The sequence below is a fragment of the Amblyomma mixtum genome, chromosome 1 (assembly GCF_055824585.1).
Source record: "Amblyomma mixtum isolate Tamu chromosome 1, ASM5582458v1, whole genome shotgun sequence".
Taxonomy (NCBI): Eukaryota; Metazoa; Arthropoda; class Arachnida; order Ixodida; family Ixodidae; genus Amblyomma; species Amblyomma mixtum.
The window spans coordinates 295,666,194-295,691,648 of record NC_143012.1 but is presented as its reverse complement, the minus strand read 5'-3'; the positions used below and the strand labels follow the sequence as shown (position 1 = coordinate 295,691,648).

The 25,455-nt window shown below is 47.5% G+C and overlaps 1 protein-coding gene across 1 annotated transcript in view; it reads right to left on the bottom strand.

The window, feature by feature from the left end:
- Nucleotides 1-3,349: 3,349 nt before the first annotated feature.
- Nucleotides 3,350-25,455, bottom strand: part of LOC149372136 (vitamin D 25-hydroxylase-like) — a 44,511-nt gene continuing 22,405 nt past the window's right edge. Inside the window, exons 3-10 of the mRNA XM_089585835.1 lie at nucleotides 20,892-21,127; nucleotides 20,042-20,163; nucleotides 15,245-15,351; nucleotides 12,748-13,052; nucleotides 10,215-10,330; nucleotides 7,698-7,956; nucleotides 7,094-7,284; nucleotides 3,350-6,399 (exon numbers count right to left, since the gene is read on the bottom strand). Coding sequence (XP_089441961.1) covers nucleotides 6,221-6,399; nucleotides 7,094-7,284; nucleotides 7,698-7,956; nucleotides 10,215-10,330; nucleotides 12,748-13,052; nucleotides 15,245-15,351; nucleotides 20,042-20,163; nucleotides 20,892-21,127 — 1,515 coding nt within the window. The 3' untranslated portion in view covers nucleotides 3,350-6,220. The remainder of the gene's footprint in view (nucleotides 6,400-7,093; nucleotides 7,285-7,697; nucleotides 7,957-10,214; nucleotides 10,331-12,747; nucleotides 13,053-15,244; nucleotides 15,352-20,041; nucleotides 20,164-20,891; nucleotides 21,128-25,455) is intronic.

Genomic DNA, 25,455 nt, shown 5'->3' with positions numbered 1-25,455 from the left:
AGCCTCTTCTTGACTCATGTTTTATAATGCGGAATGTATTCCTTAAAGGGCAACTGCCCCACTTTTTGAGAAGTACGCGATATTCAAGGGTTCAAATTGTGTAGTCTGTAGGCGAAGCATACCAAGTGTTTTTCCGCTAGCTTTAAAATAGTGGCATAATCGACCATTGAATTTTAAGCTTCTCAAAACAGTGAAGGCGTGCGGGAAAGCTCGTTGTGACGTCACGGAAAGTGAGATTTCAAATTTCTGCTGGCGTCCCAACCACACCCTTCCCTACCTTCCAGCATCACCTCCGACGCCGCGCCCGACTCGATGGCATCGAGTTCATGCCGAAGCGTGTACTATACAGACGTGAGTAAGCTTGTATCGGAGTGCTCGAGCGGTCCTCTGCACAGCAAACGCAACGAAGTTTCACAGCACCTACTGCGTTTCACGGCCAGCCCTCACGCTGAGCTACATTGAAATAAAGCAAGGAACGAACACACTGCCTTAACACGTCACTTGAGTGCTATGATTTGTTCCCCAGCAGAACACTCCATCGTTCTAAACAAGTCTCCTCACGAATATACATAAAGGGCGTTGCTTGCTTGACTGAAGTGATCGTAACATGTAACTCCTACTCGGGTTCAGCTGCCTGAATTGAAATCCAAGCACACGACGGTCGATAGCGAAACCATAGCGAACCATTCTAGCTTTCAGCGCTTTGAAATGATTTCGCGAAGCCCTGCTTGCCTTAACAGTAAACGCAGAGCCGTGCTTGCATTTTTCTGCCTTTCCCGTCGGGTAGGAACATTTAGCTCTGGCGATCGCGACACCGCTAAAAACGTTCCGGCGGGGGCAACGATCGTATGCGGTGCGGTTCAGCTTGCATGGCGGATGTTTGCCGACACAGGTCCACGATCTCCACTTTCTCATCATCGGTTCTGTGTATTACAACGACTATAGAAAGCGTTTAGCTAAACCTAGGCTCTAACCTTCAATGAAAAAAAAAAAAAAAAACGTGACTCAGTCGTGCAGTCAAGGAAACTTGTTTAGGCATCCAGGCTGATCACAGGTGGAGTCCTCTTTACGGCTGCCATCCTGTCTCGACTGCGGCCCCGCCTATAACTAGTGAAAGCCGCCAGTATACATGGTTTATGGGGGCTTAACGTCCCGAAGTGACTCAGGCTAGGAGGAACGCCGTAATGAAGGGCTCCAGGAATTCGGACCACCTGGGGTTCTTTAACGTACGCTGACATTGCACAGTACATGTGCCTGAAATTTTCCCTCCATCGGAATTCGACCGCCACGGCCAGGATCGAAGCATCGTCTTTCGGGTCAGCAGCCGAGCGCCAGCCATAATATATGACTACACCAAAGCCACATCACCTTTTGTTGTAAAGATAAAAACATACCCTTATGCTTTCCTTGGTTTCATTGTTTAGCAGGATGCGTTGTTGGGCAAGTTGGTTCATATTGATTTAGAAAGATGGGATGCGCACATGAGACAATCACAAGAAAGAGGACGGGACGGGCACACGTCCCGTCCTCTTTCTTGTGATTGTCTCATGTGCGCATCCCATCTTTCTAATTCATTGTTTGTTGGCTTGCTTCATGCTATGCCATGACGAGTACCTCATTTCCCTAGCCGCATCCCGTGGCGTGGCAAGAAATTTTGTTCGAGGGGGGTGGGGGGCTCATGTTGCAGCGTGGCCTCCTCATAGAATTTGTGGTGGGATCAAACGCAAGAATAATAACTGCATTGTCATTGACAATGCCATTGTGCAATATAGATAGCACTACGCACTGTCTAGACAAGTGAAATATATATATATATATATATATTTTAAATAAAAGAATGTATTAGTATGTCTGAAAAATCAAGGCAGACATACCTGATACGAATGCTTCCATGTTTTTGAGCATTTATTAAGTAAAGAAAATATCACACGAAGTCTAGAACTATGTCAGTCCGAAACCAGCAAAGCAATGCGTGCCGCTGATGTGAAAAACGCAAAGGTCATGAAATGAGCAAGTAGAGGACAAATAATTTAATGAATCTTTGTCGTTAAAGAACGTTTACATTTTTGCACAAGGAAAAATCTCAATGACGCTGTCCTTTGTTCCAGTGTACTACGTAGCAGCAGCCGTCACCTGCCGTGTGTTGCGAGTAACTGCACCGAAATTTTAGTCGCAACAGCGAGCACATGCATAAACGAGGAATTCTGCAAAATATACATTAGAAGTGCGAAGATAAAATGGATAATATTGCCTTCTGTGGCATGACGGCACAAATGAATCACTACAACGCTTCGTCTCATAGGGCCTCGCTGCGTGCATTGTCAACTTGTCGGATAGTGTATGGTCCGATGTACAGGATTAAAAAAAGTCAGTGCACCTTTGGCTCAAAAGTTTATAAGAATAATAAATTAATTTAAGTTCCCGATTTGAAACTGTAAAGCACGACTTTTGAAATGTCAGTGCAGTTTTCGCGTCAAAAGTTGATGGGAACTTTGTGCCCATTAAGTTTCGGAATTGAAATGCGTGGCTCCGTAGACCCCGCGGCCGCTGCCGCGAGATGCCCCGGCGAGACCGCTTGCCATCGATAGGCCCTTGAAAGTTTGTGCTAGGATGGGACTGCTTGCGTTACGTGACTCCAGGTGAGTGGGCGTTGCCACGAAATCCAATCCGAGTTAGCAATGTTCTCAATCTCAATCATTTTTATTCAAGACAATAATACAAAACTATTGTCTTGGGGTACGTGACAAAAGGCGGAAAAGTGCCTGGCGAGGTCACGCCACCCTGTGGCAAGCAGCGGTTTGACACTCATACAGAGTTTACAACAGTGTTAGGTCTTTGCAGAGAAATATCTGAGATGAAACTGTATCCCCCCATCCCCTTATTATATTTTTTTACAGCGGAAGAATATGTACAGGAACGGAATACAATAATAAGTGCACAACTTCTACTAGCAATGCATGTTTACAAAACACTCCCACACATAAAATACATGTACACTATCGAACTTGAAGCACATGAAACATAAATTGAAAACAAGAACAAAAACATGAAAACATGAAACACTAGTCCTTCTTTAAGAACAATCCCTTCATTGAGAACAATCTCCGCGCCAAAATGAATTTTCCAGTCTGAAAAATTCATTGTAGGTGACAAATTCCCGAATGACTTCCGACGTGGGCGGTTGTTTTGGTCAGCGGTGGGTGACAGTTCGAAAAAACTTCAGGGGGGGGGGGGGGGGGGCTGAAGCCCCATAAGCCCCCCTACGCCTGTCTGCTGCACAGAGCTTTGCCGTACAAACGCCATCGACACAGAATCACAAATTAAATAATATTTATTAGGTTTGGTTTGGTTTATGGGGTTTAACGTCCCAAAGCGGCTAAGGCTATGAGAGACGCCGTAGTGGAGGGCTCCGGAAATTTCAACCACCTGGGGTTCTTTAACGTGCACTGACATCGCACAGTACACGGGCCTCGAATTTCTCCTCCAAAGAAATTCAACCGCCGCGGCCGGGATCGAACCCGCGTCTTTCGGGACAGCAGCCGAGCACCATAGCCACTGAGCCACCGCGGCGGCTTATAATATTTATTAATTCGCGCCTTTCTCACACAAAGAGATTGACAGGAGAGCGTGCGACTTTCAGCCCTTTGGGGGTCATTCGGCGTGTAGATGGCTGCTCCGTGCAGCCACATATGCACAGATTATAGACTGCCACTAAAACAAGAAAAAGACTACGTGTAATTACGCACATTTATTGTGAGCCCTATAGCCCCAATAAAGGTTCCAGGAAGTGCAAGAAATTTTTCAACGAGGGGGTTTCTGAATTACCTGAAAAACGAGGAACACTGACATCGCAGAACCTCGTTACGCAGCGTGATAACCACCCTTGCAATGGGACGTGGTGATACGAAGCAATCAATGCGGACTATGTAGCTCCACGTCATATGCCATGCTCGCAGGCATGGCAATTCCGGACCCAATTCCTGACGCATTTTTGTGTGAGCTTCGAATGCATCACCTTTTTCTTTTTACTGTACAATATATCGAAAGGGAGGGTTAAGTTGTATTCACTAGGTCGCTCATTGTTGAACAGCGCTGCATTGCTGCAGGGGGAAAGCTTTACTTTTTGTTGCGAAAGGAACACTACGCTAATCGAACCATTTCGCGGAGCCGAGGAAAGGCCATACTGCGCATGCCGAGGAGCAGTGACGTCACACGGCACACAGCTGGCGCGCCACCGCCGTCGTTGCGCGCGTGACTCACAGGTGCCGCCGCCGCGCTCGCCAGTTGCGCATGCGCAGTAGCGGCGCATAGCTAGCGTGCCAAGGCCGCCGCCGCTGCCGCGCGCTCTCCATCACCTCTCTGTCCCTCTCCGATGTGCAGTAGCGGCGCACAGCTAGCGTGCCGGGGCCACCGGCACGTCAGCTGTGCGTAGTGACGTCACTTGCTGCTCGCGCATGCGCAGTATGACCCTGCAAGAGCGCGCGAAACGGCGAGACTGGACAATGTACCTCGAGCAACAATATGTGGCTACGCGCAGATGTTGTTTTCTCGATCCTCCAGGTTTAACCAGAGCTAAACCACAGCCAATTTTTTTAATTCGGAAGCAACGAGTGGGACGGTAGGTACATAAGGAAAATCAACGCTCGGCTGCACATCGGCAGGAGGGGGCAAGATATGAAAAAAAAAAGAAGAAGCGTGTCGCGCGCGTATAGGGTCATCACAGAGCAGTAAACGTTTAACGGGAGCACGAAAGCGTCCAACTTGCGTAATTATATTTCTCCGTGGGGTGCAATAAATTTTTACTGTCCCCGGCTGAAGTAAGCCACGCAGCTTTCGGGGTCGGCACTAGACGGTAATGCTCTTGAGAAAGAAGGCCAATCACAGCGCAGGCTCATTTGCGGCTGCCGCTTCGAATAGTATTGAATTTTTATTGTTATTTTTCTGGGCTGCTGCTGTGATCATTTTTTTTTTTACCCTGAACAGGAAATAAAGAAAAAAAAAGGCGCATGACAATACAGTAGCGGTGTGGAGTTGTTTTTGGTGAAACGTAGTCACGGCCACACAGCGTGGCTAAGGCTGAACCGTGTCTTGTCTTGGCCCTCCCACTCTCTGAGAGATACATGGTCTGTTCTGAAAGTAGTAGGACTCATTTTTTTAAACAAAATTTATTCAAGAGAATAGTACAAACGATTACAATTTTTCAAGGTAGCACCCTTCCGCACCTACACGCTGCTGCCAATGAGTTTTACAGTTTTCGTACGCCTCCAGGAACGCCTTGACCGGAATGCTGTTTAGCTCCCTCGTCACGGCCTGTTGAACCACCTCTACCGGTCCGTGATGTTACCCCTTGGGCGTCGATTTTATTCTCGGGAAGAGAAAAAAGTCTGGCGGGGCCAAGTCGAGGCTGTAGGGGGGCTGAGGCAGCGTTGCCGCCATGTGCTGGGTTAAAAATCAGGGTCCTCCTTCACATGATGAAGAAGATCCTACCGGTTGGCCTTTTGCTCCTCTGACAACACTCCCGGCACCAACTTCGCGCACGCTTTCCTAATGGGTAAGTTTTCTGTCACGATCTCAAAAACTTGAGTTTGAGGAATGCTCAAGTCATCAGCAATCATTCTGATACTCATTCTACGGTCACTGTTAAGTAAATGTTTCACTCGCTACACATTTTCGTTGGTCTTGCTGGTCGAAGGGCGTCTGGAGCGGTCGTCTTCCTCCACTCTTTCCTTACCTTCTCGGAACAGCTTTTGCCACTCAAAAAACATCTGATCTACCCATGGAAGCGTCACCGTAGGCCTCCTTAATCATGTTGTGAGTCTCTTTGCCCGTTTTACCAAGATTTACTCAAAATTTGATCGCGTATCGCTGATCCAGTAAACGCTCGGTGATTCTGCGTGACGAGACGTTTCGACAGGGGTTCACAGTACAAGCGACCTCCTCTCTTCAACGGCCGAGAGCCGACTGCCGATTTTACCCAGCATTCCCAATATCCCCCTTCAACGATCCTGCACGCGCAGACCACCTATCGTCCGCCCGTTCGCCCAGGAAAAAACCAGTCCTACTACTTTCAGAACAGACCCTGTATACTAGGTTCCGTTCCGAGATGTACTGAAAAATGGGAGGCGGTGGAGGCGTAAGATGCGACGAAGATATGTATGAGCCGCTTTTTTTTGGTGTGCAGTACAGTTCACTGTACTGTTCGCCGGCAATGCTAGCGTGGTCACCGCTTGAGAAAGCGCAGCTTCACACCAGCGAGATTGTTGGAGCGAGCACTTAGTGCGTCTATTTCTGCGAGGCTGTGACCTTCCTCGGGCAGGATGCGGAATTCGTGGAGCAGGTGGGTCACGTACAGGAAAATCTCGGTCAGGGCCAGTACCTCCCCGGGACAGCTCCTTTTGCCTGCAAGGAAAACGGACAGGGCAGGCATCTAAAGCATAGCAGGGACAAGCAACGCTCCCCCTGATACCCTCCCCCACCTTGTTAAAGCAATTTTCCCCAGTTGTTGATCGTGAAGGGAAAATTACCTCAAGGTTACAAGAATCAACATTTGCTGCTCTGTCAGGGAAGTTCCTCATTCCAATCCTGCGGATTTTCTCGGTGTCCTGCATTACGTGCTTTCGCTTCCTCATGTCGTTCCGTCGTCCAGCCGTTGTGCATGCACCAGTTGTACGACAAACATGACGTCACAATAACTCGCCGCGGTGGCGCAGCGGCTAAAGCGTTTTTCTACTAAGCACGAGGCCGCGAAATCGAATACCAGCCACAATGCGGCTGCCGGGACCGTGTGCTGCGTGATTATAGGGCACGTTAAAGAGCCCCAGGTGGCAGAAATTTGTGCCCTCCACTACGGCGTCTTTAACAACCGCGTTACAGCTCTAGGGCGTTAAAACTAACGTTCTCTCGTCACACAAGGGTTTTTCGGTACGCTGAATTGCAGCAAGAGGTCTTAAGAAGCGACGCCTGGCTTGTCGGAGAGTGGGTAGAGCAGAAACGCTACCGAGTCTTGTCCAATCTACGTGTAGTTGCAAATTCCATTACATTTTTTAAACGCAACAGGACTTCCGGACCAAAGCAGCCAATTTGGAGAGCTTACCCAGCGAAAAAGAAACCACGTTCTCAGGTCTCGACGTAGGCGCTGATCCGTCGGGTGCAATGAAGCGGTAAGGGTCAAACTTGGCGGGGTCCTTCCACGTTTTGAGATCCATGTGTACGGCCCACAGGTTCGCCAATACAGTGGTCTTCTTGGGAATGAACACGCCGTCGATGGTCACGTCCTCCGCAGCACTGCAACAATGGATACGCGAACTATGGCGTAGATGTCGACGCGGTCCATCGTCTGCTTGGACATTTCTTAATATTCGCAAGACCTCATTTACTCTTGCGTCGTGTTATCACAGCGCCGGAGATTATTTTCACTCGCGTGTGAACAGTTGTTGCCGAGTTCGGAGTTAGTGAAATGTCTCCGGCGTATGTGTTTGCCAGACCAGGGAAGAGAAAGCCACTTGATGCTCTGCGCTCAGCCGCAACACTGAGAGCATTTTTTTTGGTAGCGCGAATGCTCGAGAAAACGTCGCTGCTGCTACTTGCATATAACGGGACGCCGCATGAACCTGCGAAACTATACAAACTTTAAGTGATCGGCGTAAAAAAAATTGCTGAAGCAGCCCAGTCACCATCACGGCGCCTAAGTGGCTCACCCTCTGGGTATGCCCAAAGGCGTGACCGCCTTCCAGCGGAACACCTCCCATATGGTGGCCATGGTGAGGGGCAGGCGCGTGTGGTCTTCCCAGGCTGGTTTGCGGGCGCGGCCCACCACGGCGTCGATCTCGCGCTGCAGCTCGGTCTGCAGCGTGTCGGCCCGGGCGGCCAAGTTGAGCACGTGCCAGTGCAGGTACAACGTCAGGGCCGCCGTTCCACCAAGCAGGATATCGGTCACGTTGCCCACCAGACACGACACTGCACACCGATCCGAGAGCTTTGGCCTTCTTGAAATGTAACAGCGAATATTCTGTCTTAGTTGGCGGGTAAGTTGTATAATCATGAGCCAAACGAAGACACTAGCCCCTCCTCGCGTTTCGGACAGCCACTGTGTCGCTTATTTATTACAACGGATACTATTTTCGATAACTTAAGGAAACAGAGAAGGAACAAGCTGGCAAGACGCCTAAAGAGACGCAACGTCTGTATACTCTCTAGTGAGGAGATGGTTTGGTTTATAGGGTTTAACGTCCGAAAGCGACTCAGGCTATGAGAGATGCCGTAGTGAAGGGCTCCGGAAATTTCGACCATCTGGGGTTCTTTAACGTGCACTAACATTGCACAGTACACGGGCCTCTAGAATTTCTCCTCCATCGAAATTCAACCGCTGCGGCCGGGACCGAACCCGCGTTTTTCGAGTCAGCAGCCGAGCACCATAACCACTGAGCCACCGCGGCGGCGCCTAATGAGGAAATCTGAAAGAATGTAAAAGGGGTGCGAGAGATATAAGGCGCTACGGGACGAAACTCGGAATGCGTCAAGATATTTCAAACAAACTATAAAACCACGAAGTGCAGGACGAAGCGCGGTACCGGAAGAGAAAAATAAATTGTAGTACGCAGGCGTTGATGACACTGATTGCTTTGGTGCTTCCAGAATAATAAATCGGACAAAAAACTTATGCAGCGTTTAGGTTCAGTGCATATGTAGAGGCGCTGCCAAAATTAAATAGAAAGCAATATTAGCAAAAACTTAAATTTTATAGCCATCAATTTATAATCCTTGGAAAAATATGTACAGTTTAACCTTTGATTGCGTGGATTGCTGAGTATACCAATAAATCTCGACCATTACGCCTTGGATTGAAAGATTTTTTTTTTGTTCAAAATAGTTGCCTTTCATTTACTTCTGACGGCCGATGGGTTCGCAAATAGAGTTTTGATGGTGAGGGCATGCATTCTCTTGCTTTTGCTCAAGTTACACACTCTAAGTGCCCTTTTGACATTGAAAAATGAACAGGCGAAAATGCTTATGAACGAGAAACTTGAGATGCCAATAGTTAGATAAGTAGTAACCACAAGCGACCGACGTCGGGACGGGTGCAATCCCGCTGCGCTGTGCTGCGGTTCGCGAACACGCCGATAGCGACACTGCCGGGTCGTTTCGACGTTTGCAGCCAGGAGAGGTCGGCAGGAAGCAACCTTTGTTAACTGCCGTGGTGCCATTGTGCTGACTCAAGCGTTGACCGGCAGGAGCATGACTCTGCACATGACCTTTAATTTTAGGGCTGTAACCGTGAACAGTGATATCTCTATTCTTATTACTGTTTTATCGTGAGCAAGCCTTGTATAAAAAAATTAGAAAAAATAATTCTTCCCAGGCGATGACTGTCTAATGAGTGCGCCTTAGACGGAAGGGTAGGAACGGCCTCGAGGTAAAGCAACCGTCTTGGCTTTGGGAAGGTGGGTGGTTTCGGCTTCTACCGCTAGCCGGCTGCCCACTGGTTTCTTCCTAGGGGTACAAGTTATCCCCCGGCCCGGAGCTCGGCTTTCCAGGGTGGATGGCTTGGGAAAGGAGCCTGCGTCCTCAGTCTCGTCGAGCTTTAACAGGCACTTCTGATAAAAAGGTCTTTAACAGTCTTTACCGCACAAGGCGCATTTCTGCTGCGTGACGGCGGAACGAATCACCGACCAGTCAATGCAGCGATTTGGTACAAGAATATTTTCTTAAGCTTTTAAGCCTAAAAAGCCGAACACCACGCTAGGGGAAAGCTTGTACCCATTAGAAAACCGGTGGGCATCCGGTGACGCTGGGGATCGACCCAACACCTCCGGAATGCGAGGCTGTTGCTCAACCGGTGGCCTTGTGTCCTTGTGGCTATGCCAGTCTGCCCCTCCGGTGATTGGTCTTTCGTGCTAATCTTTTTGCTAACCACTCTAGAGTTTTGGTCAAAAGTTTTCGGGCCATATGGTCTCCTTTGAGCCGCGCAGCCTATAAAGTCTAGGGTAAGGGTTCTCGCCTTGGAGAAGTTTACTGCTAGGCACGGGCTTTGAATGCTTCATTACACGGCTCAAACGCAAACCTCGTGGCCTGGCAACTTTTTACAGGGCGCGCACATCTGCACCCCTACGCGAAAGGCAGTGAAGACGCAAAAAATTGGAAGCAGTCAGAAACCTTTGCGACTGTTAATCGACTTTTTAAAGCGTTTGAAGAGAGGTATTTCAAAGTTTTCTCACTTGTGAGAGAGCTGTCAGTGCCGGGTGCGTGCTTCTGCATCTCGCTGAGATATAAATCGATGAAGGATCGATGGCGGCTACCATTTTGGGTCTTCTGGGCGATTGTAACCTGCTCTCTGCAGTGGCATGTTGAAGACAAAAAAGAAAACGTAAGTGGTAGCTCTTCCGAATCCGCCTGTCTCGACGACTAATATATGTGTCTGATCTTGTGTTTCAGTTCCGCAGTGGCCGAATGCCCGTGCTTTTCACCTGCTGCAAGTTGCGCATAGTCTAGAACTTAAAATTGCCCCATGCTATAATGTAACTGACTGGCACCTGTTCGCTCCATGTAATTAAGAGCCATTTGTGAAAACTGGCGCCAAACTTCACAGATGTAGCACGTCTTGGCGCTGCACATCAGAGGTCGATGTAAAGCAAATGCTCCTTCCTTATAGTGATTCCAAAACTACAAAAATAAGGAGAGAGAGAGAAGGATGAACGGAAAGGCAAGGAGGTTAACTAGGTGACGCCCAGTATGCTACCCTACACGTGGGAAGGGGAACGGAGGGAGAGAAGGAAAGGGGAGATAGGAAAGGGCACTTTTCCACGTGTTCGTTGGCCATTACTTACAGGGCACACAGAGCACACACTGAAAGTTCACAACCTCGCGCTCAGTCCTGAGTCCTTCAAGAAATTGAAAAGTGTCTTCACAGCTGTCCTCTGCGATTGGAGGTTTCGTCCAAGGATCCAGAACTTTGGCTTCAGTAAGGGGCCGAGGATCTTTGCGGCGGAGTGTTGCAGCCAGGATGACAAGCTCGCGCTATTTGCAGCAGATAAGTAGGTAGAGCATTTCATTTTGTCTAGTGGCAATGCCAGTTCTCGCATAGGACATCGCAATATGGACTTTTAGCTCCAGCTATTGGAGCTTCCTGCTCATTAATGAATTTCCTGTCTTTTATAATAGCGGATAAGTATGAGCACCTGTAGATCTTTGACTTTCTCTTCTACACAGCTGTGTTTCTCCGTCCTTGCTTTGGTGCGAATGATTAGGGGAAGAAATTTCTCTTTGTCTCAGTCTGGTATGTTGCTGTGCTAATAATATGTGTGAATGATGTTAAAAAAATCTTCGAAACAGTTTGTTAGATGTTAAAGAAAACCATAAGAAAACATGGCCAGACGAAGTAAAAAGGTTCGAGGAACCGCAAAGTCCGAGATACATCTCAGGATTAAGTTAAACTGCGGTCACAGGCCAGGTCAAAAAATTAAAATGTCCTATCAGAACCCTTACGTATTCCGTCTTCGTATCCATGTGAGCAAGGAACCCTTGAAGGTTCTCAAGCGCCATTTTCATCTGGTTAGTCTGTAGTTTCTCTTATGGCCGCAAGTACAAACATGATTCTGAAACCTTGATAGGACAGCTTCTTGGCAATAAGCACGCAAACGTCAAACCACGAAGTGTTTCTTCGAGAACCTTCAGTGTATCGACGCTATTAAAGCTCTCCCCTTCTCTGTCGATCCACACACGATAAGTAACGGAGGCGTGAATGAAACCATTTAATGCAAGTCTCTTGATATCGCAATGTTCTGATAGGTCAACGGCACACTAGAAGCTGGGATCACCAGAAAGGCAGTGTTCATTTCAGATTTTAGATTCTATAATATGATCCAATATAAGGAAACAAATTGTTTGCCTGTAAAAGTCAGCATGGTCCTTGATTTTGTGGCGATCTTTAGTGTGCATATTTCTTTCTTTATTTTTTCATTATACAGTGGAAAAGGACCCAAGAAAAAAGCCATTCCTTGAACAAATAGAGTAATATGAACCAAAGATTGCACTTTTGGTTGCGCGTTTTCTTGTTAGTAATGATGCGTAAGACACTACTATACAAGTCCCCACTTGGTAATCGCCTGCGATTTCTTAATAATATACAATTGAATTTGTTCTCTCATTTTATTTAGGCTTCAGCAGCCCAGCGATGCCTGTGGCTTCACAGGTGAGTATACCTATATGTCACGTGAGGCATGAAAGACTGCTGTGTATCAAGGGTTTCTTCACTCGTTGTCACTCCGGCTCTTGAGGGAGGCCGGATTTAGGTTGCAGGGAATTATAACGACGAAGCAACGATTATACTTGTTTTTCTCATGTATCATGTGACTTTTGCTGACCTTTTAGGTCACAGCCATTGTAACTGAAACCGCTGTTAGGCTGTTCTAACTGAAACCGACACATCACAAGATAAAAAATGCTGTCAATTATTTAGCGGCGGCAGGTGAATTCCACTAAGTGTTCCATGTAAAAAAATGTCATACGCATCATTACAACGAGAAAAAAACACGCAACCAAAAGTTCGGTTCATATAATCCTTCAACATTCGTCAGTAAACAAGATTCAAACTTGCGCTTTGGAGTGAAATCTTTGGCTCATATTGCGCCATACTCTGAGTATCTTGTCGAATGGAAGACACAGAGCAGTAATGAAGACACACAGATCACTAAGAATGGAACCGTCGATTTGTCGGTACTCTATCTTCCACCCAGCTACGATTCGAGGTACCTGGAGAACTTGGTCACCTCCTCGCTGAAGCGTTGGACGTAGGCGCTGCGGCTGTCGGGCATCCAGCGCCCAGCCAGGCGCCTCAGCCACGTGGGCACAAACTCGACGGGCGCCGAGGCGCCAACCATGAAGAAGGCGTCCACCTGTCGGTCCATGGGCTTTCGCTGTGGGTCGTCCAGGTCGTAGCGCTGGCCGAACAAGTACAGCGCCACACAGTTGGCCACGCTTGCCGCCAGCAGGGGTCGCGCGGGCACCGGCGCATCGCCGCTTTCCGCCAGCTTGTCCACCAAGTGCTGCACCTCGGCCTGCGAAAGGTGCGGTCGACGATGAAGCACGGTCATGACATCTGCAGCCGTTCTGGTGCGTGCGGCGGGACCTGACAGCCCTACTTACAGCATGGTGCCATTCTTAATGTTACAGATTTAAGAGTAAAGAGCCGCATCCCTTTCCTGCAGTTAGACAGCACGTTGGCTGACATCCAACCAATGCGCCATCACTACAAGGTGATTCTCATGAGAAGAATAAAGGGGGGCTGGAAGGGGGCGGAGTGTTTGTGACTGCTTTCTTCAAGGAAGAAATTGTACATGGTAAGCCACATTGGTCCCCATGTTTTTTTTACTATTAAGCACGTAGGACCGTCCATCTACCTCCCTAGCTGTCCTCTTCAACACTTTCCAATAAATCCGTACGTGTTGGTTCTTCGCCATGGCTGAAGATATTTTAACATCGCGAAGTACGTCGACTCCGTGTAGGCCGCGAGAACTACAGTGGCAGAATCTGGAGTGTTTATCTCTTTACTTGAATACTACACCCGTACCTATGGGGCAATGCGTGCATTTAGTAATCGTTATGGGCAGTCAGTGGTGATGAGACAACAATGGGCAGCAGTGAAATGATCATGTACTTACGATTCATTAAAGAATATAACCACCCTGATGCTACATCGCTTGTAGAAACCCTAAAATAAAATAGTAAATTGCGGGATTTAAGGGGACACTGAGGAGAACTTAATCCAATAATTGTTCTCTGTTAAAGTTGATTCTTTGGATCTCACTGGAAATGTCAACACCTGTTCAGCGGCAACGAAGAGAAAACAACAATCATAGCTCAGAAAACCAAATGTAGAAATTTCTCCGCCATTATAATCAAACTCGCGGCGTCCGCACCGAGAAAGACTGGTCGCAGCGGTGTTGAAGTGAATGGCTGTGTAGAAAAACCTCTGGGATCCACGCCAAAAAATCCAGTGTCAACGCAGGCAGTTTACTTGCAACGTCTGCCGGTGATGGCGACACTTGTACTTTTTTTCTTGCTTTTTCTAGCTGATACAAGTTCCGGTTTAAATTAGAGTGGTCTCTTTGTCGTCAAAGTGCCGTAGCCTTTCGGTGCAGGCCAACTTCGATTTGTCCTCATTTTACCTCATAATGTCCCGAAGGGACACATGGGCTATGAGGGACGCTGTAGTGGAGGACACGGTATTAATTTAGACCACGACCGGCTTTATGAGATTAAGATCACTTGGAGTTCATATACACGCTCCAACATCGCACAGCTCACAGGTGTTTTTGCATTCCGCCTTCGTCGAAATTCGGTCACCGCAGCCGGGATTCACTCCCACGTCTATGGGATCGGCACGTGTATGCCAAAGACAATGAGCCACCGCGGCGGGTGTCTTACTAAAGATACAGTATGTTCTGGCAGTCAAAAAGTACGCTCAACGCAGCGGCTATTTCTCACATGTCTAGCTAGCACCAGGCTTTGAATTGAACGCGACCAATTCCTATACTATTCGGCACGGTTGAAAATTTGCAACCTACCTCAATGCCTATTAATTTGCTGCAGCGTTGCGTACGAGTGTAAACAATGGAAAACAGGCCTTCTTTCACCCAGGTTCGAAACAGGCCGCGATGGTCGCGTTTCGATGGAGGCGAAACGCAAAAGGCGCTGGCGTGCCGTGCGATGTCAGTGCACGTTAACTAACTTCAGGTGGTCGAAATTAATCCAGACGCCTGTACTACGGCACCAATTTCTTCCTTCCTTCTATCACTCCCTCCTTTACGCCTTCCCTTACGGCTCGGTTCAGGGGTCCACCGAGATGAGACATATACTGCGCCCTTTACTTTCTTCAAAATCCAATTTTCATTTTTTTTTCCATGAGCCTTTCTGGTGAAAGGTCGACTTCCTGCGTAATTCACTCACCATGCACACCGCCTATCCTAGCCAGCAACGCCGTGCACATATTTGTTTCGGGTCGGAATAAAAATGCTTGCGATACTGACACCTCTCTGCGCCCTTAACTGAAGCTTTAAAGCTCAATTTGAGCGGCAGCTGGGACATTTAAAGCCACTTGACTGACTAGACAAAAAGGCAGGGTTTGGTCAACGGTCGACTCTCACGAAATTAATGCTTTGCCTCAACAAACTCCGCCCTCAAGACGGCGCCCACGATGTCACAGACCCAGGGCCAAAGCGTGCGGTCCAATGAACCGGGGTTTGTGTACCTGCACTCGAGTACGCATCTCCTCCTTGCCAAATCCCAGCTCGGCCATCGCCTGCATGCACACTCGCCGGTTCTCCCTCCAGACCTTGCCATTTTGCGCGGATAAACCTGGAAGAAGCGAGCGAATCGCACTTGTAGCAAAAGATAACGAAACCAACCATTCGCACAGCCCAAGCTTCAATGGAAGCTTTCGAAACAGCTCATAAAAAGCGTGCCGAAAAAGGCCGAACCAGTCCTTTCAGATGCAGTACGCACTCGACTCTGGGCAGCTCTCCCCTACTTGCTAGCCGATAATTTGAAAAGGAAATTCTGCAAGGAACAACTACGTTTCATTTGTATATAGGTTTCTTTTGCACGGCACAGTCCCCGAGTAGCTGTCAGATGACGACATCTGCCTGCTGCTATCAACATTTAATTTTTCAATTTAGTTCTATTTTCTGGTTGGTTGCTTGTTATAACCATGTTCTACTTGCTTCTTTTTCCCACCCCAGTTATGTAACCCCCCTCACATAATACTCCAGTCGGAGCCCGTGAGGTATTTGAATAAATAAATAAATAAATAAATAAATAAATAAATAAATAAATAAATAAATAAATAAATAAATAAATAAATAAATAAATAAATAAATAAATAAATAAATAAATAAATAAATAAATAAATAAACATTATCATCTGCCAGGATGGACCGCTGTGCAAATGGATTTAATTTAAAACAGAATGCAGACGCCTGTCTGGATGGATGGTGCGCCGACAGGGCGGCCAAGAAGAGCATCACTTTATCTCGTTTGCTCACGAATCTTGAATTCGTTGCATACGTATCTCTGGACAGCATTGCTAAAAGTTTTAAACTTACTTGCAGAAATTTCGAATCCAATGGATGGAACAGAAGATGACTCTATCTATGAGGGTGGTGAGGAGACGGACCCGAGCGGCGGTGACATAAGTAGCGACGAAGAACTTTTCAGGTATCTGAAACTAGGCGCCAAATATAACGCCAAAATTTATGGTGCAGTAAAGTAATTTTCACGAAATATACGGGAAATTCAGCTGCAAAACGCCGCTTTAGCGTACGGGGAGCGTCATGCCGAAATCACTGAAAAAAGTGCGATCCTTAGTCGAGTGTATAGGGTGTATAACCGATCCCGGGTTTATCGAATTCCAAGTGGATAAAATTGAATCAAATCTCTATTTCCATCATGTACTCAACAGATGGGGACGAAGGTGAAAAAATTTCCACTAGGCGGCTTGATCAGTCCACATCCCCACGTAAAAAGCGGCGGTTATATATCAATAAACGAAAACAAAGAAAATAAACAGATAGAAACACTAAATCCGCGCAGAACAGCAGAAAACACGTCAGGCAGAAAAATGAACTCCAAAGTAGGTAAAATCATTGGCCTCTGTCCGTATACATGGCTTTCAATTTAGCGGTGGAAGAAATAAATAAGTACACATTCACTTTATTCCCAATTTTTCCTGGTACATAAAGAATGTGAGAGCGAGGACTAAAAGCCGCTAGTTAAGCAGCTTGACTAAGGCCCTTGCCCCCTTTGATGGCAGCGTAAAGCGGTTTCAAATCACACAAAAAATTACACACAATGTTTAGATTAGTTTCTGCAGAAGTTCTTGCAGTACAGCCCAAAATACGATCAAATAACATTCTATGCGCGTACACCACAAAGCATTATACTTAGTCAGCGCGCGCACGCACGCACGCGCACGCACGCGCACGCACGCGCACGCACGCGCACACGCGCACACGCGCACACACACACACGCGCACACACACACGCGCACACACACACACGCGCACACACACACACACGCGCACACACACGCGCACACACACACACGCGCACACGCGCACACACACGCACGCACGCGCACACACACACACACAGACACACACACGCACACGCGCGTACACACACACGCACGCACGCGCGCACACACGCACGCACACACGCACGCACACACACACACACGCACACACACGCACGCACACACACACACACACACACACACACACACACACACACACACACACACACACACACACACACATATATACATATATAAACTTTATTCACAATGCAAAAAAATTTATACAACATGTACATACTTCACAAATGAAATCTGAAACATGGACAAATGTATTTATACAGAAATGTTTCTTTAATTACAATATGGAATTCCAATCCTAAAAAATTTAACGAGTGCGGGTCTTGACGCTGTTCTTATGTACATGTCTGTGTCTTGAAGTGTGTTTTATAATACTGTCAAGCGATGTTCCAATCTACTAAAACCGTTATTTGTGCGCGAAAAGGGGACTAGCCAAATGCTTCTGTGTCTTATGTTGTAGGGAACATCTACAGTTCAAAATCAACTGGTTGTTAATTGTTTAAAAGTGATGGTAAGGAATAAAACGCGCGTTGCTCGGCTGAGTTCAGAGTGCACCAACTTTCGCGAGATCGTGAGGTAGTTCGATCTATCGATAATTCGATATATAAAATATGGCAGTAGATAAGCTTATCTGCAATCTCGAAGCAAGAATACGGCGCTCCTTCGCTAGCGGCACACTTCCTGCAGTGGCGTACTGCAAGATGTGCGCCGACGTACTGGCAGCGAGCCCAACGCTGTGTGACTTTAAAAGGAAGAAACAGCGCGAAGAAACACGGACACACGAAGAAACGACACACACACGACGCGGTGTGTCACTGTGTGTAGCTAGGCCTAATTGGCTTCGCATCTAAGTCGCAGTGGACGGTGGTTTGGAACCAGCCATCACCTATCATAACAGATTTAATCATGTTAGTGGTATGCTATAAACAGAATAATCTCTTATTAAAATGAAATTACAGTTGATTTGTTTGGTGCTTTCAGCAGCTTAGCGAATTAAACAGTCCCGGCGAGAACCGCCGCCAGCCTTCGGTCAGCTAGGATGGCCTCAACACACGACAAGCTATGCATTGAACGTCGGCTTCTTCGCATCACAGCAATGCTGCGTTGAAAGGAAGTACGACACACAGAAGGCTGTCCACAGCCACATCTTATATTCCCTTCGTCACGCGAGTTTACAGCGTTTTCATGTAGCTAGCGCTAACAGGCAACCGCTAACAGGTGTCCAAGGCTGCACTAGACTGCGCAAGGCTAGTCTAGTTTTTTTTTTATGGGGGGGGGGAGGAGGGGGGGGGGCACGAGCGCCTGTCAAGCTCATTTGAATTTTTTACTCTCGATGCTCCCTTTCATTGTTGAGTAAATAAGTCAACTTCAACTTCACTGCGCGGGAGTGCTCACGTAAGTGCCTTTAGGAGAGGCTCAACATGCTGGGGAGCGGCACGCCGTTCGATGTATGAAATGATCCGCTGAACGGGAGATCGATAAACACAAAAAATAGTGCTTCACTTTTGCATGGGATTTTCAAGGGGATCTTTCGATTGTTCAGTATAAACCATAATTCTATATATCCGGAACAGACTGCATACAAAGCGTCCTAAGCAACGTGTATATACGCTAACAACCGAGGGAACCAGTCACGCGCACACCGTGCACTTGGCTCTTTTCTCTATAACAAGTGTGGCTGTGAGGCGATGTTCGGTAACACGAGCATTACCACCAAAAAATGAAATTCATATCACTGACCACCTTGCGGAAGAATCTGCAACGTCACTTTAGGACAGCAGACTGTCCGCGTGTTGGAAGCATTCTTACGACTGAAGGAAAATACAAGGGAAATAGGAAAGTAGAATAAGACAACAAGGCTGCAAGAAACCGTACTATCAGCCCTGATATGTGCACCTGACACCAGGGAGCGCGGAGACTTCTGGGAGCGAGAATTGTTGAAGTTGGGTGCAAGGCCGCCCCTTGTCACTCATCCTTTGCCAGAGGATATGATACAATAGTCCGGTATTGCATGAATATAAAACTGTAGTTGGGACATTTCGCTGAATCCAGTTACTCCTTGCCGAATAGGCAGTCAGAAGCCAATAGATTACAACAAGTTTGGAGGAGATACAAAAATCTGCAGTGCGCGAAGGGACAGAATGGAAGATACGCCGGCGTAAACAATGTAAAAGGGACAATGAGGACAAACTGAAGTTGGTCTATATCAATATATTAGTGCATACAAATGAAAAAGATGCTGCTTTCGGTGAACTGGTGCTTTAATAAGCTGTACACGACCTAAAAATGAAATAAAGGAGGTGCCGCCTTCAACGGCCAATTTCGCAAGCAAGCTGCAGTGCTTTGATACAATCTTTTCGGCGTGGATCTCAGATGCTACGCTAATACGTCGTTCAAATCAAAACGATGATCACTGATTCCTTTTTAGTGCAGTCCCGGGTTTTGAACCAAGTACTGCGCAATTTTTCAAACGCGATTTTCTCACCAAAAATGCATTTGTTTTTCTGCCTAACAAATATCAGCTAAGCCAGAAAGGGGCATACGTAGAATCGATTTTTACCAAGAGCGAAAATTAGATGCAGTTGTCCCTATTGTATATTCATAATGTAGCACAGTGAATGCCTTAGTGAGCATGAGTAAAGAAAAAAGAAGAAAAAACAGAAAATGGCGTTAAAGCAGAATAGACAACGACGACTAAAGAAAAAAACCGTGTGAGTTTGCTAGCAACATTGAGCATGCACAGCTCAACCTATTAATATCAGTATATTTGATGCCTACTAATATAGTATAAGATCATAATGACTTTAGCTGTGGCAGCTGCCTTCAGCAAACATTTACCTGCACCTTCACCTTTACGTAACATAAGGAGCGACGATGGTAATCGGCGTGGCTTACCTTCTATCTCACTCTTGAGCGCCCACTTCCGAGAACGGTCCAGCAGCTCTTTCCTGGCGAAGAACTTCTTGATGGACTCGTAATCGTTGATTACCACCACCTTGACGCCAGCCAGGCTCATCCTGGCGAAGAGTGAGCAGACGCAGAGCTCTCAGGACACCGACGACCTCTTCAAAAGAGTAGTTTTCTTGGTACTGTATGTTTTCGCTCCCAGCGATGTTTCTTACCATCACGGGCGCATGTCGCTCGCGAATAAGGCGTTAAGAAAATTAGGGAGTTCCTTATTGAGCCATAGACGCAATAAAAAGCCGTTCTAAACGGATGGGGACTGATTATATACAGGAAAGTACTTCTTGAGTGTATAAGAAAGATAGCCTGCCTCACTATTTCACAGTATGAAGAAAGCCGTAGAAGAATAAGCGGAGCAACACGGGCGTAAAAAATTGGCAGCTCTGGTTAAACCTGGAGTATTGCGAAAGCAACGAGAAGTGAGAGGCGATGCAAAGCGCGCGGCAGCGGCGGCGGCCCCGGCACGCTAGCTATGCGCCGCTACTGCGCATGCGCAACTCGCGAGCGCGGCGGCGGCACCTCTGAGTCACCCGCGCAGCGACGGCGGCAGCGCGCCAGCTGTGTGCCGTGACGTCACTGATCCTCGCGCATGCGCAGTTATGGCCTTTCGTCAGCTCCGCGAAATGGCTCGCCGGCTCGCGTAGTGTTGCTTTCGCAACAAAATAACAGAATCAGCAGAGTGTCCTCCGTGTAGGGGCTAGGGGCTTCGAGGACACTATCTGCCCGTTCTGGACAAGTACGCACAGATGCGCGGGTGTGTATACAGTGATGGGATACTCACATGAAGATAGTTCCGTATTTCGCGGCCCACCGCGGACACTGGCCCAAGTGGAAGTTGCAGTTCACGGACAGTAGGTTTCCGAGCAGGGGCAGCCCTCGAGGGCCGGGGGGCAACGGCGGGTGGACCTTGCTGCTTCCGTCACCGTGGGACCACCACTTGAGCGCCAGCAGCGACGCCAGCACCACGGCGGCCAGCGACAGCAGTGCGCTGCACGAGAGGGCCACGACGCCCGACAACTGCGCAGCCGCCATTGGGCTGATCAGCAACGTCTGCTGGGTGCCCCAAATTACACGGCTACACTCTAAACACGAACTGCCCTGTGAGGGACTAAAAAGCGACGAAGGTGTCCTCCAGCGCACTACCTAATAGGGCAGGGTATGCTGCCCAAACCCTGGGGTACCGGGGAGGAGAGTGTTCGAACTTTGCGAAAAACATGTGCTTGTTCAGTGTCGAGTGACGGGTGAGAATGGCCGACGCTGAGTGAATGTCATCAGTTTTGTTTCTGCTTAGCTGCAGAGTCCGAGGAAGTAGCCGTTGCTCTAGCGGTGGCGGAGGGCTATAGAACCGGGCGGTCGCTAACAATACTCACGGACTCTCAAACAGCCTGCCGAAATTACATGAATGGCAGGATAGGTCATCACGCGCTCCGTATACTCTTCGCAGCGAGCGACAGAATTAAAAACCAGGAAGAACAGAACGACAAGATCCCATACAAAATTGTGTGGGTACCGGGGCACACGGGGGTGGCAGGAAACCAAGAGGCCGACAGGATATCTCGAGGATACATTACTTTCCAAGCATCCGACGAGACCGCGGAACTCGCGCCAGCACCCAGGGAATACTCGGCCATACTACAAAACGATAGAGGCAGAAGAATGCGATATCCCCCACCGCACAAATCTCCCAGCAGAGAGGAAGCTGTCACTTGGAGAGAATTACAAACAGGCTCTTTCCCAAACCTACATATACTGAACAAAATGCACCCTACGATACACGCGGACAAATGTCCCCTGGTGCGACGACAAACCTACTCTATTTCACATCACATGGGCCTGCCAAAACATAGACGTGGTCCCCAAAATACAAAACCCGAGTGCGGAGCAATGAGAGACTGCTGTCCAGCGACCGCTGTGAAGACCAACAAGGTCTGGTACAGCGAGCTCAACGGGCGGCAGTGCCCAGCGGAGCCCTGGACTGAGGGCGACCGACCATTAATTAGAGGCGGACGACTTCGACAAAGAAGGCTCCTGGGGGTAGAACCAAGACGTCTCTGAAGACGCCCCCAAACCGCTGGAATAAGCATTAGTGAAAATAAAGTTTTCCCTTCCTTCCTGCTTCATTCCTAAAACACGTCAAACACATTTCTACAGTCTTGGTTAACGCCGCGTGGTAGCTTTGTTACGGTGGTCTGCACTTTGCAGCATGCGCCAATCGGCGACGTCTGTCCGCCCTGATGCGTGACTCAGGATGAGTGGCTTACTAATGTAGGTACGTGATTTATGATACTGTAAATCACAACACAAAGTGAACAAGGGTTGAGCGGTAGCCTCGGTCCGCTAGCCAACTCTTCGATAGGAGCACCAGTCGGCTACAGAACGAAAGAAATGACGGGGGCGCTTAATTATCATTATGTTATGACGATGCGTTAGCATTAAGTCTCCTCGTTCCTTTTAATTGCTTTTTTTATACTTGTCTTCATAATTTTTTATATATGATTTTCACATATAAGAACTTTTCTTGTATGTATTATATTTTATGAGTCAGTATTAATTTTACAAAACAGAACTGGTACCGGCCACCTGCCACTCGAGGCAGTGACAAGTGCACACAACACTGCGCCGGACGGCGCCTTTTCTTCACGATGTGGTTCTAATGCTAACGCATCAAAAAGACAAGTCCTCTGGTAGAAACAGTGGCTAGCGGACTGAGGTTCCCCCTCAACCTTATTTTACTTTGTTTTGTGCTGTCAAGGATCCCATCTTACTGCTCTCTCTATCCGGGCACTGGGTACTGGGTGTCCCGATCATACCTGGACACCTGCCCTTGGTGCGGGGATCGTCCAACCCTTTATCACATAACACGCTTCTGCCAAATCATAACGGCAGTCCCTCACATACCAAACGCCATAACGGAGCAGTAAGAGTCAGTGCTGTTTGGCGATCACTTCGAGGATTCGACGTAGTCTGATCGACCATGCCTGTATCGCTGAAGCAGCTGCAGGGGCCCTTGACGACAGTCTCAACCCACCAAGCTCGCCAGGACCTCTATTGAATAGTGAAAATTATTCATTACTGTCATTCAGTTAGGCCTAAATATTTCCACGTTTGTGCTAGCCGTGCAGCAGCCAGGCGACCTCAGTAATGGATACTGCGGTATCTCATTCCTCGCTACCGTAATGACTACGAATCAGAGTCTTGAGCATGACCCCTACACCTATACTAACAAGCATAGGGTGACTGTCACTTGACGCTGAAATAACTAAGGCAATTATTTTTAGACATGCGACTGATTTATTGTGTGGGTTTGTATTTTCGAATATATCTGTCTTTGTTTAATTTTATATTACTCTTCATGTCTTGCGAGCCACCGGCTCAACAAAACAACCGTCGCATTAGTGACAACAAGAAATGGCAGGTATTGTCTATCGTAAATGTTACGCTGTCATGAGATGTGTATTTCAGTTGTCCACTTTTCCTTTCACTTTCCTTCTGTTCATTTGTTATCGAGGTTGTTTAACGTACGTCTTTGGTTATGCAAGCCCTGTCCCTGTGTTCACATTTATTACATTTATTTACATTTATAATTGTTCTAATTGGGTACTGCATAAATTGCTACTGTTCCTTAGAAGTGGAACCTCTCTATATTGAGTTGTGCTTTCTTTTGTGCTTCCTGAACTGAGCGTCAAAATTGCTGCTGTACATCAGGTGCATGAGCCTATACAAGTTGCAGTTAAGCACGTTTTTACCAAGGTGCCCATCAAAGGATTGTGTTAAGCATCTGCAAAAATAAAATTCAATTGCATTCAATGCAGTTCGGAAAGCAAGGTTGAGTTTTCTGGTGCAATTTTGCGACTTCCAGCTCTCTCTCTGATGCTCCTTTATCCTGGAGTTAAGACACAATGTACGAAGAAGCGCTCTTAGTAGTCTTTGTCATGAGCACCTAGTGATGTGACTTACAGTAAGGCCTTTTTTGGCCTAGAAAAATCCCGTAATTGACGATACATTAAAAGAAAGGTTGTCCTAGATTCAGGGCGGCATAAGTTTTCGTGGTTTTCTATGGTGATGCCATCGTTCCCTGTGCAGCGTATAGAAACATTCCTTGCGCCAGTGTGTTTCAGAAAAGCTGCCGTGCAGCTGAACTGTGACGGAGCAACCTAACAAGTTCTGTCAACTGTCACGTCTGTGGCAACACTTCCAAGGTCCTGGTGCAGGCGTGGGGTCGCACGACGACGCAGTGATGGATGCAACTTGTCGGGTTCTCCCCTGAAGCAATCAAGACGCTTACCCCATCGACATCTCAGGAGAGAATTAAGGCTGCTGCTTTGCCAGGAAAAACACTGGCCTAAGAGTTTTCGCGATATACAGCACGAACAGCTTCTTGCAGAAAGTAAAAAAAGATTTAAAAGGAAATAATTGATTTTATAGCGGGTGTTCTGCAAGAAATTCCGATCTTCACGGTCGTGCGACATGCGGTAGAATAAACTTGCATTGATAACAAGCCCAGACCCTCAGCGCGCGAAAATTTTTAATGTAGCAACATTACATGCAGAGTCGTTGTAACAGAAAGAGCCAGAAGGGAACGGGAGCCCCGGAGTGCCTCTGCAATACGTATACGTGTCAACGCGTTGCGACTGTCCGCAACATGTGTGGGATCATGTGCCGGCCTACATACAGGCGCTGAGGTGTAAAAGTAAACTCTGGAAGGGCATACGTGTGAACCTGATAAAAAAAATTTAAGAATAAAGATCATGCTTGCGCTCTGCGTATCATAACGTTGCAGCTGCGTGGCCCTAAAGTATAGTGGTGCGCGTGAATGATCAAAGTACTATGCGCGCCGGAGAACGCCTACGCCGTGTTGGAGCCTCAGTGGCACAGACGATGATCCCTTTTGTTAAATGGATCTGGTGTCCTTGGAGCGTTGCTTCCTTTCAATCGAATAAATAATGTCAATAAAAAAAGTGCCTGAGCCAGTACTTGTGCGTAGAGTAAGAAAAAAAATATGGCCCCACTATTTACAGGAGACTCCCTTACTGCTATGTGGGGCGAGTGTGTAGCAGCACTGCCCTCAAAAAGGCCCACATGCCCTCGTTAAAATTACTTTAGCAGCTGCAGACCGCAGAATTCCATGAAGTACGTCACACTCATGTTCAGTGATACAAAAAGTTGGCGCCAGTGAGTAAAGCTGAAGAAACGATAAACAATTCTTAGAGCTAAGCTTACCGGCTAAGCATGTATTCAGCAAAAGGTGGATGGAGTTAACGGCATTTCCAGCACGTAAGGTCGGCCTGGCGCATGAATGCAAAGAGGACGGCAGTGCTGGCATAAGCATATTTTACAGACCTTTT